Source organism: Cyprinodon variegatus, unplaced genomic scaffold, assembly GCF_000732505.1.
Source record: "Cyprinodon variegatus isolate N-32 unplaced genomic scaffold, C_variegatus-1.0 Scaffold101, whole genome shotgun sequence".
In the NCBI taxonomy this organism is placed as follows: domain Eukaryota; kingdom Metazoa; phylum Chordata; class Actinopteri; order Cyprinodontiformes; family Cyprinodontidae; genus Cyprinodon; species Cyprinodon variegatus.
In genome coordinates this window covers 328223-346238 of record NW_015150554.1, presented here as the reverse complement: position 1 = coordinate 346238, position 18016 = coordinate 328223, and the positions used below count along the sequence as shown (strand labels likewise).

Genomic DNA, 18016 nt, shown 5'->3' with positions numbered 1-18016 from the left:
ACAGTATATATTATAGGATCAAGATGTCTTTTAAAGATTAATATTTTACCTTTTACTTTAACATACTTTATGGTTTCTTTGAAAAGTCAGCCATCTATACATTTTATCATTGAATCTAATCACTAAATGCACAAAAGGATTCTAAAACATGACGGCAAATGTTGTGTTTATGTCTTGCTGCAAATCAGGTTGTATCTTCAAGTCCTATAATAATCTGTTGCTGCTTCCCCTTTGTATTTTTTTACTGCTGTGTGTTGCTGTCGACTCTGCTAGTGGCTCCAACACGTTTAGAGCTGAGCCCTAAAGGTGAGCTCTGCTTTCTGATGACAGCTCACGTTCTTCTGACTCTGCTTCATTCCTCTCTGATAGTGACTGGAATATAACTGTGGAAACATCAGAGTCTTCACCGCTGTCTGTTGTCAGCAGCTGTAGAACTAGTCAGTTTACATGCCATGGTTCCCTTCCCATGCCATAAGAGAGAGCATCCAAATCACTATATCATAATCTAAGTGTTGTTTTTTTTTATGGAGATCTTAACTATATTTTCCAACAGCTGGTAATTTCTGCAGCATGGTATTTATTTCAACAGTATTTAGTAAATGTGATGCTTTTTAATTTATAATAAAAAAGCACTTTAAGAGTCAACATCAATAGAGTGCTAGCAAACCCCAGTTTTTCCTTAAAGATGATTAAAATATAATAGGTCTCATCTAAAGCTGTAAAGATAAGTTAATTTACATTAAATTTTCAAATTTCCTCATCAGTTGATACATTTGGCTTATCCAACAAAACACATGTTTGTTGTAGAACATCACTGATAATCTAGAAAAAAGGCAATATCTCCCCTAAACTGACATGAGTCAAAGTTGTCCTTTCGAACAAATATTAGATGACAATAAATCATGAGTTTTTTTTTCCTTATTTTGTCTCTTTGGTCCTAAATCTTTCCAATAATTAATGCTGTGGTAAAACCCAAAGATTAATCAACATATATACTTTATTTAGGTAGGTAAAATAGTACAATGTAAAACTTCTATTCAAAGATGGATTTAATCTTACAGTCACAGGAATAGAGTAACTCAATTTCATAATTTATAATTAAGCATACTTATTTGCCTTTTGATTAATAATGCTTTTTATTGTTTAAATCTATTATCTCTGCAGAAACATTTGATGTAAAGCCAGATGAAGATGGTCACAGAGTTGGTTGCCCAAAAAACTCAACAATTTACAGTGTTAAACATCAACAAGCCCCAAATTACAGCAATTTGAGCACATGCCATGTTGGCTTAGGTTCATAATTTTAAAGATATTTTTATTACATTTTAACTGCTACTGAAATGCAGATATGCAACTCATACACAGGATAAGTGTCACTAAAGATTTCAAATTTTTGTCTCCTAATAAAAGATGGTTTAACTATTTGTTTCCAACATAGAGTAGTAGAATTAGGTCATTAACTAGTTGAACAAAGAGATGCAACCAAAAAGATGCAACCAAAAATCTAATAAAAGCAAATATTTTACTGTATGTTTGTAATCAATTAAAATCAAATAAAGTCAATAAACAATAACTTGAAATAATGAAAGGGTGTTGGCAAATATGTTGCCTGTTTTGCTGAAAAATATGAGCAAAAAAATCACATTGCAATTTTAGCACAATATAGAAAGAAAAATAAGCAGTAGTAATGTCCAATAGCATCATTGGCTTTAGGTTTTACTTCTCCCATTAATAATTATGAAACTGATTATATTTCTGGAGAAAGCGCTGTTCCTGTTATAATTTTTTAATGACCATGCCCCGTTTTACACATTCTCCTAGATCCTTCTTAGATCGAAGTACTTTCTTGTCTGCACTTTAGTCCAATGCCAGAAAAATGCAACATATAATAGATTCAAAGCAAATATTAAATTTCAAATAGCATGATTCTACTTTTTATAAGCTGGGATTGTAAAAAAAAAAAAAACAACCAATTCCACTATATAGTTCATTTCATTCTAAACTGAAAACTGATAAATCCCAGTTGTTGCTATTATTTTTAAGAATTATAGACTTGTTTTCTTTCCATCCGACATGGCTGAAATATGAATACTTTGTTAAAAGGATAAATATAATATTTCAAGCATTTCAAACCAACCAAAAAAGCTGGTTGCAAATAGCAGTAAGATCACCCTTTCTTAAAAGTGTGCATATTAGGATCTCATTAAGTTAGATTACTTAAATCACTCAAAAGAATCCTTTTTAAACCCTAAAAGAAAAGGCCAAGACTGAAAACTACAATCATTTATAGCGGAAAATAACTAAACCATAGACCACTTATTAACCACTGAATGTGGTGCTAATACTTTATTAGAAATTCTTCTTAATTAATGATAAAGTTTCATGTAAATTCTGGTATCAAACATATCAAGCCTAACCTTGGGTATGAATTCTTAGGTTGAATTTAACACCTTTAAATACATTCTTAATACTGTCACAAAATTATTATTTTTCTGAATTGGTGAGCTGCAACTGTAATGGCAACATTTGAAACTTTTGTAGTGACTAATTATAAAATTGTTTAAAATTCGTACTTTTTGAGGTTAAACTTTTTTTGTGCGTAAATGTAGTAATGCTTACAATTAAATCAGTAAATAAAAACTACACCAGTCTTTAAATCTGATGCGCTCTAACCAGATGTCTGAAAACTTTCATACACTGATGACATTTTGGCATTAATGCAACTGTAAGTTGCCAACATACTCCAGCAACAAAGGTTCTTTATGCACGTTTCCAGCTTTTTGAACAAGAGTACCTATTTCTACTTGTTTTGTGAGAAATGCCTCTATTTTCAAGACTCCCAATGAAGTGTATTTACTCTTAATTTGAATAGGTTTTGCCAATGGAATTAGTATTTCTACTTTTAAAATGATATAATTAGATAATATGCACTTGAGATAAGACAATGGAATTGTTTTTTTTCTTATTTTAAATGTAAATTGTCCTGTTCCATTGGCAAAGTGTCTCACTTACCTCCTCAATTCAAGAGCAAATCCACTTATAAAAAAAGATTTTAAGGTGTTGCATTGAGGCATGTGTAGTTTGACAACATACTTACACACGCTTACTGATATCTTTATTTCACTGCCATCTCAGGTTGTTCTTGCACATAAAAACTATTATGTAAGGTATTTTGATTAGGAAAAATAATTATCAGATCAACTTTATTACATTTCAATACTTTTTAATAGCCTCAATTTTTTAAGATTTAATTCTCCACCTTTTAGTATGTTTTACAACCCTGCAGACACATTAATAGCCATATTAGACACAGCTTAATAGAACTAAACCATGTCCCACAGTAACTGTTCCAGACATCCTCTCTTACACGATTTCTAGACTCAATTAATGTTTTTAGTAAATGTCACGGCTACCGTTTTTGTATTGCGATTAGTAAATTAATGCTTCAATTAAACAGCATTTCAGCTGCTTTGAATGTCAGCTTCTCATATTCATGTAATTACAAACATAAGAAGCTGTTGTGCTGAAAATGAGTCACACCATCAACTCCTTCGAGGCAACAGATGCCCCCCCCACCCTAAACTACTGGAAAGAGCAGCTCTGAGATCAACAGCAGCAGCAGAGTGAGGTTGAAAAGCAGCCAGACGCTGTTAGAATAAATGAGGACTGGGAGCAACAACACACTGATTTTACCCTTCATGCATTGGAGGAGTTAGCTTAAAGTTAAACAGCTTCTGTTTGGAAAGTTTTAAAGAACATCTATGGCAATGTGTCAATGTCACCTTAAAAACGCACCAACAGATTGGTTTCTGCGAACATCTTGTTCTGCTCAGTAAATTTATCACTACTGATATAAACAATAAAGACCTTGGGCATAATCCATAACAACACTTTAATAAGAGAAAAAAAATCCATGTTGACTTTTAAACACTTTTTAAAGGTGACAGCAAAATATATCAATTTAAAGCCAAGTGTATCATTTTTTATACATACGTTTTTGAGACCTCTGTATCATCAGTATAATGTATAAGTCAGGGTTTCAAAACAAAAACATCAATGTAATGTTTTTGTTTTGAAACCCCAACTTACACATTCAGACCCATGTAGTGAACAGAAAATGTTAGACAGAAATTCCTAATGTATCAAAATTGATGAAAATTAAGGATCTAATTTAACTTAAACTTAACAAAATGCATGTTTTGTATTTCATTTTTCAGAAAGTTCAATGGCAATTCTAATTTAGAAAAATTAGAAGGCTTATCAGTTATTTCATGGTGGAGACTTTAAAGGGATATTCTAAAACTCAGTACTTTTACTGCCATAAATGTTTGCCACAATGATACGAAAATGGCTAAATGGAAGTTCTCATTTCTGCTGCATTTCTAATGCATTTCTAATAAGAAATGATGTTATAATTTCTGCTGCGTTATACATTTTTTTTTATCTTTAATATTCTCCTCTAGATTCCTGTGACAGCTTACATATCCAAGGCTAGTTGTTTATTATAGATGTTTTCATTGGGTGGTTTTCATGTTATGTTCCAAATAAGATGAACGACCACTATAAAAATAAAGAGAAAAAACTCAGTGAAAGGAAAACAACAGACAAGCTAAGTTAAAAAGTAAAAAATACCAGAAAGAAACTTTCATACACACAATTCATAAATAAATAAATTACCAAGTCCTTTGGTTATGCTTGCAGTAGCATTACTTGATTAAGCAGTGTATATTTATTTTCACTCCATATGCTGCAATACTAATCATTTTATAGATTTGATAATGTTTGAAAGATAGTTATAGGATAGGATGCATTGATAACTACTCAGGAACAATGAGGATAATCAGAAAGGGACAATAATAGCTAAACAGCAGAGCTATTAAAGAGAGTTAAATATACAAATAATATTGTAACTTAAATAAAAAACCAAATTCTAGTTCACAGTCATTGAATTAAGCTTAAATTCCTCCCATAGCTTTAATGTCAGTGTGAATTTTTTTAGTAATACCCAATAAATATGGTTACATTTGAACAAACAGGCAGTCGGGTCGGATTAAAACATACCAAATAATTTTTCATCTTTTTAATACATATTTATTCTTATATTTTTACCAAAGGAATTAATTGCAGAGAGCGAAGATCTATAACCTCAAGCCGTTTGAACATGACTCTGAGGCAGAACTCATCCTCAACTATCCATGTTAAATCCTTGTAACTGTTTTGAAACTCTGTTTAAATGCAAATGAGAAGAAAACTGAGGATAGTTTTCGAGAAGCGTGGATGTTTTTTAGCCTTTTGTTTCACCTGGTAGTTTTGATTGTACAAAAAAGTTCTGGACACAGATCTAAACCACAGTAACCTCAGATCACGGCCACACTCAGCCTAACATCCACAGTTTTCTGAGAAGTCGACTGCAATGAATTTAATTGGGAATTATAAAGCCAGGCACTCCTTATGCTTACCAGCAGAACAAACTTAATTTACTGGATCGTCTGCACAACAAGTAATTTAAAGGTCACGGACTGCATTTATGTCATCCCAGAACCATTATAATTTGCATTTGTACCACTCATTACACACAATGTCAGCTCTCATCAAATAAAAGGAAAAAAAAAACTGCTCTATAAAAGCACAAGGCCAATTTGTGTCCATTCAAGGACTGAGCAAAACCCATGGGGGTCTTCTTGTCAGTGCATTAAATAAGCAATCTACTGAAAAAACCTCATTAAGGGAATAGTTCCCCAGCAAATGATGTCATTACGGAAATGATAACCAATCTAGCATGTTGCAGATGAATAAGGGTGCACAAAGGCTAAAACATCATTCATTCATTTATCGTGTTGGGAGCCCTTCACACCTGGCTGCCAGACACTAAGCAAAGGCAAGGCAAGTGTATTTATGTAGCAGCTTTTAGTAGCACAACAGTTACAAATGCTGTAAATAAGAAAAAGAAAATCTTAGTTAAAAAAAGGAAACACAAATATTTAATAAAATGAATATCAAAATAAGACAATATATTAAAAAAGATATAATGATTATATAAAAAAAAAAACTGAAAACTGAAAACAGAAAGGTATTATGGAGTCTTTTTAAAAGACTCGCCCTCTCCACTTGAAAAAAAAAATTGCGCATGCAAGAGCATGCACAAGCCCATTTCTCCTTGTGCACTCCCTGTTTAAAATGTGTTGTTCTCATAGCTCATACAAGCCTACTGTGTCCATATACAGTGGGGACTATGTAGTGGACTTTATAGCAAACTCAGTTAACTGACCGTTCGGAAAGATGATCACTGCTTTTTGCTCTCTTGGTCATGTAACTCCTCTTCCAATGTGCGGTGCCTGCACCATCTTTGTTATAAGTTGCCGCTGTCTCTTAACGATAGCCTATGGTGACAGCGGGCTGCTGTGACAGCAAATCCCAGAATGCTTTGTGAGGAGAGCTCTCCACACAAAGCATTCCAGGATATATCTGCCTCATCTGAGGCCTTTCTTTTCTTCTCATACACTTCGTAGACACTTTTTCTCTAATGACCCTCGGCCATTTTCAAAGAACCACGATGAGAAAGGTGAGCTTCGCTGACTGTCTGACACTGTAGCTCACCACACATATATGATGCTGAAAGTGTGCATACGCAGGAAAAGATGGCTACCGGGATGAGCATGTAGGACGGACTTACGTAAACATATAACCAGAATGATTGACAAGTAGGAGGACCTTTATTCAGATGATCACCCGGAAATAAAAGATCGTCCTCTAAACCTCTAACTTATGTTTAGATAGCAGAGTAAAAAATACATATTTAAGCTTAACTTAAAGTAATTTTGGGTTTTCAGCACTTTTACAGTTTTCCGCGAGATAATTCTTAAGAATTAAAATCTGCTTTCCCTTGTTCAGTTCTGAATTTGCAGAGTTGAGCCAGAAGACCTGAGAAGTCTGAGTGGCATTTTCACTGACAACAAGTCTACAACCTATTTTGGTGCCAAACAAGTCACTGCAGAGTTAAAGCCTTGGTGGACATTATGCAGAAAGCAACTGTGGTAAGTTTTACCTGTAAAATGAAAAGCGGCTAATATAAAGACAGTTCAGCATAGATTTTAACATCTCAAATACCAGAAAGTGAGCAAAATAAAGTATATGGGTAATGCCATGCAATAGAGATACTGTAGTTCTTTTATGCCATAGTGCATAAACTTTGTGAATTTTCCTACTGGCCTTACAAAATCTAGAACTTAGTCAGTTTATTTCAATACAATTACCACAAGTCAAGCAATTAATCCAAAAAAATACACATTATATCATAAAACAATATTTTATTTGTAACAATCATATCTGCTGTATGACTGTAATCAACATTGGATTAATCTTTTCACTGGAAGGTGGAGATGTTTCTGCTAAGTCTTAATTATGCAAAGAAAATTAAGGCATGAAGCTATTGATTCATAAGTCAGGATGTGGATGAGGAGTTTCTCTCCCTTCAAAAATAGTGATGTGTTTCAAGAAATGAAACAGAAATAATGAAATGAAACTAAAGGTTGAATCGAGAATGCAAAACACCTGGGAACCTTATAGGGTGAAATATGTCTTTTTTTTTTAAAGAATGCCATACTAGGGATTAAAGCTAAGGGGAGTTGCCTTAAGCATGAAAGGTTTAATTGAAGACTCTAATTAAGCTAAAACATGGAGAAATCAATTTGCACACTGGTAAAAGTAGTTACAAAAACAGTAAATAGATATACAAAAAGACAAAGTGTGTTAAATACCGAGAGGAGTGAAAATCACTAATTGGCTCACTGGGGGTTTTAGTAAATACAGTCATATATGAACATATTAATTCCTTCCTGAACAAAAGAATACGTACGAGGTTTTCTATACATCTTCCTGTGTAAATATAATGAAAGATTGTCATATCACAGTTGAAAATGCATTTAGAAATCAGGTAAAATGTATAAAAAGACACTTAAGTTTTTTTTTTTTTTTTTTTAAGTTGCAAAGTCCATTAGAAGACTCATGGCAGCCTTGTAATAACTCTGTTTCACCACTAGAGAGTTCCAATGCTTTCTCTCCCAAAATCCGTTATAGCTAATAGGATTATTCAAAATAATACTGTACTAAAATTAGTTGTCGAAAAAGCAACACAAAACAAAATATAGGCATTTTCCCTAAAGAATCTTTTAACTCTATTAAATATAGGACAAATGCTGCAAGAGACATCATTGTAATATCAAATGAATCATACATTTGGTTTGTTCATGAAACTGTTGGAAGGTTTATTCCTGTAAAATGGAAATTTTTTCCTCTCCACTGTTTCTGCATGCATGTGGGTAGGTGTGGGATGCTGTAAAGTCAATGATAAAATGCAAGTGAATATTTGTAACAAGCTCATCCAGGAGGAAAGAATCCTCCAAACTCAATGCCTGGATGCAATCAGCTGGCTTTCCTTACACAGAAAACTTTGAATCACTCTGACTGTAGAAGCTTATTCAAATATGTCTGCTGACGTGCAGTAAATCGGCTTTACATACTGTAAATAAACTGAATTGAATCATTCTTTCTGTGCTATTTAGTGCTATGATAGATTAGCTGCTTTGGTAATATGTTATATTCATTGGAGAATTTTAAACTTCAAGAAACAAATGCCAGCAGCCATGTTTGCAACCTTGTTAATATTTACTGCATATAATAAGTACAAAGAAAAGCTTGTTCAAAGGTTGTAGTCCTATTTAATCTTACAATGTATATAAGAATCATTAAGGCCAACCTAAATTCCCTTGTTGACAATAGAATATATAGAATAAAGTCATGTAATCCCATGTTACAACCAACAAAGGAATAGGTCAACTGAGTTTTTTCCAACTCTGCTATTAAGCACTCAGTGCTCAATAGGAATATATTTTTAATGAAAGTATTTGTATTTATGACTTTATTCTATTTAACTAACACAGTCGTATTTCAAAGCCAGTTGGGTGCAGTTAGGTTAAGTGGTAGAATACAAAATGAGGTATTCTTTACGTTATGACAGCTATGAGTCTAACCTTGGATTTCATAGCCTAGAGTGAATTTAGCTCAGGAGATGCAGCCTTTGCCTGACTCACATTTGTTCACTTATGGAAAAAAGAAAAAAAAAACCTTGTTACATGGACATGACAATGTCAAATCGAGGCAGTGATTGAATTTGAAGAGACTGATAAAGAACATCATTCAGACCTGAATAAGGTCTGTAATTCAAAATGTTTTCAGAACTGGTGAAAACGAAAGACTAATCATCGATCGCTTTCATCTCCCTGATTCACTGAGCTCACAGTCTGACGACCTTGCTCTCCCTCACCTTCCTTCTCTTCATCAGTGCAGTTGTAATCGCTGACACCACGCAGCCTCTTGGGTTCAAGTGTTCCTAAAAACGAACTCGGCTCGAGTCAAGCAGACCACAAAGCAGACATTTCTTTCTAGCTGTCCTCTCTCTGGCTTTAATCACAGGAATGCACCGTATAGAGCAATAATAGGATTCACTGTGTGGGTTCGGCTGCTGCTCGGTGAATGACAATGATTCTCCTGGTTTACGAGAAGGACTCTTGACAGTCAGGTAGCAGCTGAGCTGCAGCAATGAATACAGAGAAGGTAGCTGAGAGCGGCCAGGCTTTGATCTACTGGACGTAAGTGGTGGAAAGTAATGATGTCAAACTGAGCAATGAGTTACTGTACATTAACTAGAGTCAACCTAGCAACAAAAAAACTGTTTTCCTCCATTTGAGTCTAAACTTGTTAGTAAAGAAATCAAACTGAGACAGGAGTTTCTTGGCCTCTTCCTGCAGGCTTTAAGTGCACTTTATCATAACTTCTTCCTAAAGCTTATCAACATATTTGCATGCTGAATATAGGCTGTAAAACAAACCATGAACGGTGTATTTTGAAATGTTCCACACGTAATATGAATCAGATTCTCTACTTTAAAGTCAAACTCTACCATTAGCTGCAATTCTATTCACACGCCATGCAAGTTTTGATCAAACTTTTAAAATCTGCAAAGAATAATGCAAATTTGGCATCCTTTCATGAAAGGGGGGGGGTTCAGGCAAGGTGAAGATCATCATATGTTTAGGTTATGCTTGACTGTAGTGGAGGCTACTGCAGAGATCAGATCAGTAATTGGCTGAGGTTTTAATGAATGTGTTGCAACTGTGCATGTTGTACAGGAGTGCCATTCAAGTGCTTGGTTCAAGGATGCCAGCAGGGGAAACAGCTGATCAGTTATGTTTGCTGTATCAGCACATATTCCACAAATGTGTTTTCATCTCTTTAGGACATTTACTCTTTTATTAAATAAGTTAAAAACCGCCTCAACAGAGTCAAGACAAACTTACACAAGATTGAAGCTGAAAGTCCAGTTTTATGAACTTAATGTTACACCACAAACAAACAAAGTTGTTTTCAGATGCTGTGATTTCTTGAGAGCCTTAGTTCCTCTGAATATGCTTAGTATCTATGAGGTAAACATCTGGAGTATTAGAGCATTAGAACCTATTTTCACACTCATAAATTGTTATACACAGACAATCTATTAGCATGAGATTCTTAACATGGATGACTAATATAGGAACCAAGACATTTTAGAAAATATAATAAAGTAATAAAGAAAATGCTTAACTTTACCATAGGCAGAGTCAGCAGCCGACTCCTGGTTCCGTGTTGTTGCCAAAAGATCAGCTGTACAAAAATCACAGAAAAAACAATTTCAAGAACTTGGGTCAAATAAAACACATATTTTTAAAAAATACTGTGACTTGTCTAAGAAATTATATTTAAAAAAAATCACAAAAGATGATTCAAAGCATTAATATTCACACAATAATCCCTCATATGGACATTTTGCAACACAAAATTTGCAAAATTGCAAAATTTGATCTATGTTATAAGAAAACTTTTCAATTTCAGATGATATATCAAATTGTATTCTGCAAGGGGCCTAAAGTTTCTGATATTAACTAATCCTGCTTTAATCTTATTATAAAATGAATTAAATTTTTCACTTTATGAAATGTGCTCATTAATGTTGTTTAAGAAATCTGTAGAACCTTCTTAGGAGAACTGGAGTCATACTGAACTCAATAATATGTGCATCTCTAGTCACATGAATATAAAACAGCTTGGAGATGGTCTTAGAGTCACCTTTACCGTGTCAATAATTTTATTTCTAATCTCCTGAAGATTAAAGTTATTCCAAATTTTTGTTGGGAATAATCAAATGTTTGTGCTTGTGGTTCCGCCAATTTTACACACACACACATGCATAATACAAATTCCACCCACTTTGTATATCAAGTTTGCACATGCTAATGAGTTTGCCCATGATTTTACAAAGGCATAAGTTTTGAACACTAGCCGCTTAGAGTGGTGTGGTATCAAAGTGTGTATTTTGCAGGGTTGAAAATTATATTTCTGGACTCCACTAATGCCTTTGTATTTTTCTTATAAATATAAGACAACAAAGTCCAGTGGTTTATTTCTTAACTTTTTTGGAATGACTATGACCTGGATGACAGCGAATCTTCACATTAAAAAGCTAAGACTACTGGGAAACCAGAATTCCAATTTTTATATTGCTATGTTTTTCTAATTATGTCTCAAACTGGGATAACTTGAACTGTATTATCTACTGACAGACATCCTCGTATATATTCTAACACCTCTACAGTTTATGTCAGAACCCTTAAATAGTTTAGTGACTTTAAAAGATCTTACTGTGACAGTTGTCTGGGTAAAAAGAGTGGTCACCCTCTATATCCTGTTCGAACCCCGCCCTGTAGAGAAAAAAACAACATAAAAGAACATTTATAACAAACTATAAGGGAAAATGTTGACCTACATACATCAAACATGGCCTTTATATTTTCCTGGTTACTGTCAGTTAAAAGTTATTATGAATTTTATCAGACTGAACATGTTTAAAGTAGAGGCAATACGTTTAATTAGCTTATCTACAATATTTAATGTCCAGGCATGTTGAAGGCCAAATACTTTTATAGGTTGAGGAAAATAACGCAGCAAACTTCTTCACCTCCTCATTTGTCCTCCAATTAAAGTGAAAAAGGTGAAACTTGTCCAGACAGGAGACAGGATGTGACTAGAGGTAAGCATGAAAAACACTCACACATACTGTCAGTGGCAGTAAAGTGAAGCAGCCTATATCTGAGTGCAGCGGCAGTAAGCAAAGCCATTTACCGCCGTCTGAGTGTCTCTGTCTATGGGTCTGAGTCCCCGTTGTTTACCCAGTATGCCTTTCTCACCGCCAGCAGTTTCATATGACCTTCAAATCAATTTTTAAAGGCAGTACAAATCAGGATTTCACAGCCTCAGAGCACAAAATTACATCCGTAAAACAAAGGTGTCCAAGAGTTGCAGTTTTATTTTTATTGCTTGTTCAGTTAGGACGGGAAAAATTTATTTAACTGCTAAAATCTAAAAGATGAAGTTAAGTATGTGAAAGGCAGACATAGGTAAGACTAGATTCCCTTTTATTTATCCTTCACCTTAATGTAAAATTATATGGATGGAAACTGTATTGATAGGAGATAGAAGTTGCTTCCTTCGTTTGCAAGTGTAACCATTCCTTATGTTTTTACGCTGCAGTCTTATTCTGTCTTGATGTTTTGCCAAACCTTAAGTTAAATTGGCGTTATGACCATCTTACACTTTAGTTTTTCATCTGACAAAAAAAATAATAATAACAAATTAGGACTTTTATTATTTACTTGATTTTAAAATTGAAGATGGCCTAATATTAAATCCTTATGATTCTTACAAACAATTGTGCACACAGGATTGCCCATCATGCAATGTTGATTATGTTGATTTTGTTGCTAAATATTGCAGTGACAAGGTTGCAATTTCCACAAACTTCTGTTTTCATACATTCAGATTTCTTCTTCTAATCTAATCTAGTCATGTAAACAGGAAAGTAAAGTTTTTTTTTTTTTTGCTTAAACTGAACAAAACTGAGAAATTCTAGAAATATATAAAAATAAATGGAAGAAAATCCAGAAAATCAATTTAGAATAAGTTGGTGCTCTAAAACACTTATTAAGAGATAGACCTATAACAGTAAAGGCACCTGGATCAAACATTATTACTTTATCTTTTCCAAAATTGCTTTGTTTAAACCCTAGATATGTAGTTTGTTGTGGTGCTGATGATGAAAATGAGATTGAACACCATAATTAGGCCCTAAGAGCGGGTTAAGGTGTTTATAGGTATATTGTTTGAACTGACTGGCAATGCTGTATTAACTTATGAGTCTGAGAAAGGATTTAAAAAGGTTTAACATGATTTTGAGATCAACTAATGTAATTAATGTACAGAATATTGTATACAAGTGAAGGACATTTAAAAGTACATGTTCTGGCCATTCACCAAATTCAGCCTCAGTGATGACCTCAAGATTCAAACAAACTAAAAAGTTTAAAAAGAGTTTAAACAATGCTTTTGTTATTATTAATGAAATTCCATTCTGGACTGTCAAAACAAAATAATTTCACTTTAAAAAAGTTTTTTACATTTTTATCAACCTAGTTTTCCAGACTTTTAAATAATTAGTTAAAGCTAAATTATTTTGTTTCACCTTATCGTCTAGGAGAGACTTTTAGAAAAAAATCTGTAGTACAGAAGCTATTTTGTATGAGAAGGTGATGGATTGGTTTTTAAAAAGCAGTTAGGAAGAAAAGGTTAATTTATTTGTCAAACTGCTGCGATCTGTGACAGAGTCAATAACCAGTCCATTTGGAACCTTGTTCTTTAATGAAAAATATGTCATATCGGAAAACACAATTTTTCATCAAAATCAAAGAGAAAAACAACAGTTTGAAACTCTATTCAGTTTATCCTACTGTGCATCATTACTTTTCATAATTTAACCCGTTTGATTATTCTCCATTTTCCTCCTCAACCCGTACAGAAAATGTCCTCTACATCCATCTTCACTAATATCTCTGAGCCGTATTTAATTTCTCTCACCTCGTTTTCATTTTACACCTCAGCAGATTTCATGGTGTGATGCTGCAATCAAAAGTCTGTGGCTCAGCAGACCGCACTGCTTGAACCAGGGTGAGCACAAATGCCCATCCGCTCACCAACTGTTCTGTTAAAGAGAACTGAGTGCATGGCTGTGAATTGTCTGGATGGCATTCGGTATAGTGGTGATTTCTGCATGCACCAATGAAAACTTCATTGGTGCACACAAAGAAAAAAAACTTAAAGCATTAAAATTTAATTTTGGTTTTAGAAAAATTTAATATGAAAAGCACACTGATGCAATTGTGATGCAGGCTGTAAAAAAACAATAAATGCGTTATGGATCATCACTTTAGAATTACTGACATTCAGTGTATTTCTTCTTACATTTGCACTGCACTTTATTCATGGAGCAATATTCAAGTATTTTAATTGGAATCAATTCTCTTAAAATGCTGCACTTTGGGTTAAAATGCCATTTTATAATGACACAAGCTATCAAAGACAAAGCTATTTCCCAAACCATAGTTTTGGCACCTCTTGTGACAGTGACAAACATCCATTTGTGGGTTTTTCGAGGTCTCTGGGTATTTCTGCACACTGGAAATCTATGTAAATGGATGCAATAGCACTTAAAGCAAGCGACTTATACCCTGGACGTTTTGAGCATGGTTTCAGCACACAATGCACCACTTTAAGGTTAATGCATGCAATAAGGTGATAAAAAAGGCAAAGATAAAAAAAACAAAAAAACGAGTCATTTCTCAGACCATTTATGTTTTTCAATAATTGATTTGAGATAGAATTATATTTTTATTGTGCTGAGGATCATTGTATTCAGATTTAACAAACTCAACATAAATAACATTAAAGTAAAACAATTCTAATAAAAAAATAGAATTAACAAGATGTTTATATCCTAAGGCACTAGAGAACTTTTAATTATGAAAGTCTTTGGACTTCTTCTGTCTCAGTATCCATATTATTTATTGGATCAGCTGCATTCCCTAATTGTCTCAAAACTCTTTGTGCTTATTTTTTAATCGCTTTCTGATTTCAGAACGAGTTTTAATTGCAAACGAGTGACTGACTGGGTCTTAGAAATACACACAGTTTGTCCTGAAAATGGGGGTTAGATTCAGTCCTTTGTCAGAAGACCTGTAAGACTCTGAGGCAGCCAAGCATGCAGTCTAGTCATCCAGAGAGTTTGCATTTTATTTTGATAAGATGCAGCCTCAGTTTTAATCTTACATAAACAAAATCAAATAATATACACCGACAGTGAACTTCACTTTTGAAATTTGAAAGATATTTGTGTATGATAACCTCAGAATTTCTTAGATATCTTCCTGCACAACTTATGGTTCGCTTGGAAAAAACTCAGCATGTTAACCAGAAACTTTGTTTTGAGTATACTGACATTTCAGTTTACAGTGTCATTTTAAATTTGTCTCTCTATACTGTATTTGCATGATGATATAAATATATATTACACAAGCGATAAGCAAATGGTTTAACTGAAGAGAAGTAGCAGAACATTTAAAGCATGTTTGATGAAATGTAAAAGCATCATTCTGATTTCCTCTTCCAATGCACTCCACTTTATATCTCTGTACCTCATATTTGCTAACTCGTCCACCCCCTCAGCCACTCAATATTTATCTCCCTCATTGCTTGTTCTCTGTTTCCTTCCATTGCCGCCCTTCGCTTCGAGCTTCGTTTCCACCAGCGTGGGCTGAGCTGCAAGTGAGGAGAAAAAGAGGGAACAGGAGGAGGTCGATGTAACGGTGAGCCACTATATATCTCAACCGCTCTCAGGCACCTGAACGCCTCGCTCATCTAGCAGGGAGCGACTCGGGGGAGGGGATGAAAATAGACTCAGTTGAAAAACACAGCCAAGTTCTCAGACGCCGGCGTCGCTGCATTGTGATTTCACGTTCCCGGTGCTAAGGCTCGGCAGTGGAGGCGTTAACGCATTTGAAAGACTGTGAAATGTAATTGCGATGTATGCATGGCTGCGGGAGTTTTCTGCTAAATGAACATTCACAGGTTGTGTGTACTTCAAAAGAATGAAAGTTTTTGAGACTCGGGGTTGTTAAACAGCTCCAGGTTCACTGATATAACAAACTTCATTTGACACAGAACAGCCTAAGCCTTCAATGAGGTTCAGAATAATATTACCTGAAAAATTTGAAAAATAAATATTGACAAAAAACGTAAAATAATATACCAAGAGGCCAAAAAATTGACTTCTGTTAGTTTTCCATCTATATTTTTCTTAGATGCCATTAATGTACAAAACACGATTAAAATGAAAAAGCCACTGTAACAACCAGTGGGCACAACCTCTATGCAATTGAGCATCTAAGACAAACATTACTAAATAGGAGCTGCGGGGCATATTTTGGGGGGTGTTGGCCTAGTGGTTATAGCAGTGCGCTCGTGGTCTATGAAGGTTGCAGGTACCCGCTTTGATCCCCACAGCCTGCACTCTGGGTTCCTGAGCGAAGACCCTTAACCCCACACTGCTCCCCGGGCGCCGCACAGTGGCAGCCCACTGCTCCCCAAGGGGTTGGGTTAAATGCAGAGAGTTAATTTCTCCATTGTCAGATCAATAAAGTTCAATTTTTATCCTTTTCTATTTCTATTTTAAACTTTGAATGTTTCAATAAAGCATAAGCCCTCTCTTGCCTTATCCAACCCCAACTAGATATTAGCTGAAAAACTAATCTGTGCTTCAAAGGAAGGTATCTAAGAGGCTTTAATAACTATTCTAAAGACATTGACAGGTCAAATCCTCAAGATAACACCCCTTCACACAATCAGAAGTATCATTTTAAAGGTAGAATATTAAAATGGGGAAAGCTTCTCAATATGAGATTAGGAGAGGTTATTAAACAGGCGGGGTAGGTGGTTTGGGTTGTGTAAAGGTGAGAGGGAAATACCGTAAATGGAGCTTCATAAGGTCACTGGATGTTTGTGAAATTTTTTTCTCCACCTTTGTGCGCAGTTTGGTTCCATAAAATACAAAAATAATATATTACCCCTTCATGATTAACTCACCAAGATTTTATTAATGTTGGAATGAAAGCACAAGGGGTTTAAATGTGAAAAGGAGTTTATTAGAATGTTGATGCACCATTTCTCTAGGTCTAAAGCTGGACTTAAAAACAAGTTTTATACTTTGGCTCTCAACATCTACTGGACTTATTTTAATGTGGTTTCTTTTATTTGGTTTTATTGTGTTATTTTTTATGGTTAGTTCACATTTATATATTTGTTAAATTCCTTTAATCAGTGTTAATGTTTTGCAGTTTTCTGCACCACTTTGCGTTAGCTGTGGTTGCTTGAAAACACTTTTTAAATCAATTTGGAAGTTGTTGTTTCAATCAAGGTTAATTAATCTCAAAACAATCAAACTCAAATACATGGCCTCACACATCTGCATACATCCAATTCTTTTACGTACACTTTACATAAAGACCTCCATTACAAAGTGATAATTATTATTATCAATTAATTGATTAATATAATTAATAATTATTATCTTTCATTCCATAGATCACCTCCTTTCTAAGGCTGAATTTTGTTTTTTTTGCATTTTCTGTCTCAAGCTGAGGTTATGTAAGCTGTTACACTCTTCCTCCTCAGCTCTTTTTATTCTTACTTCATCATCCATCCCTCCATGTCTTCCGTATCCCTGGAGGAAATCTTTAACTTATCAGCAGAATTTTGCAAAGCTAAACTCGCTTCACCTCACAGACAGTGAAGCAAACGTCGAGCCCTAACTCTGCCCGTGGAGGCTGTTCTATATTTATCCTTCAATCAGCCTTACTGAGGTCAGGCTGCGGCAAGTTTCTAACCTTGTTTTGATTAGATAAGACCTCAAGTCATCATTAGATTTAGCCAAAACGCACTATGTGAGTTTATATTTGTCAAAATCCCTGCAAAGCAATGGCGTCTTTACCTTATTGTTGGGGTTTTAACATTAAAACCTGATCAAAATCAAGATCACGTA

The 18016-nt window shown here is 34.5% G+C and overlaps 1 protein-coding gene across 2 annotated transcripts in view; it reads right to left on the bottom strand.

The window, feature by feature from the left end:
• The window catches only part of LOC107084518 (semaphorin-6D-like), a 201063-nt gene that overhangs the window by 26423 nt on the left and 156624 nt on the right, over window positions 1-18016 (bottom strand). For both annotated transcript variants that reach the window (XM_015374399.1, XM_015374397.1), the window contains exons 19-20: window positions 11734-11792; window positions 10645-10698 (exon numbers count right to left, since the gene is read on the bottom strand). In XM_015374399.1, the coding sequence (XP_015229885.1) occupies window positions 10645-10698; window positions 11734-11792 (113 nt within the window). The remainder of the gene's footprint in view (window positions 1-10644; window positions 10699-11733; window positions 11793-18016) is intronic.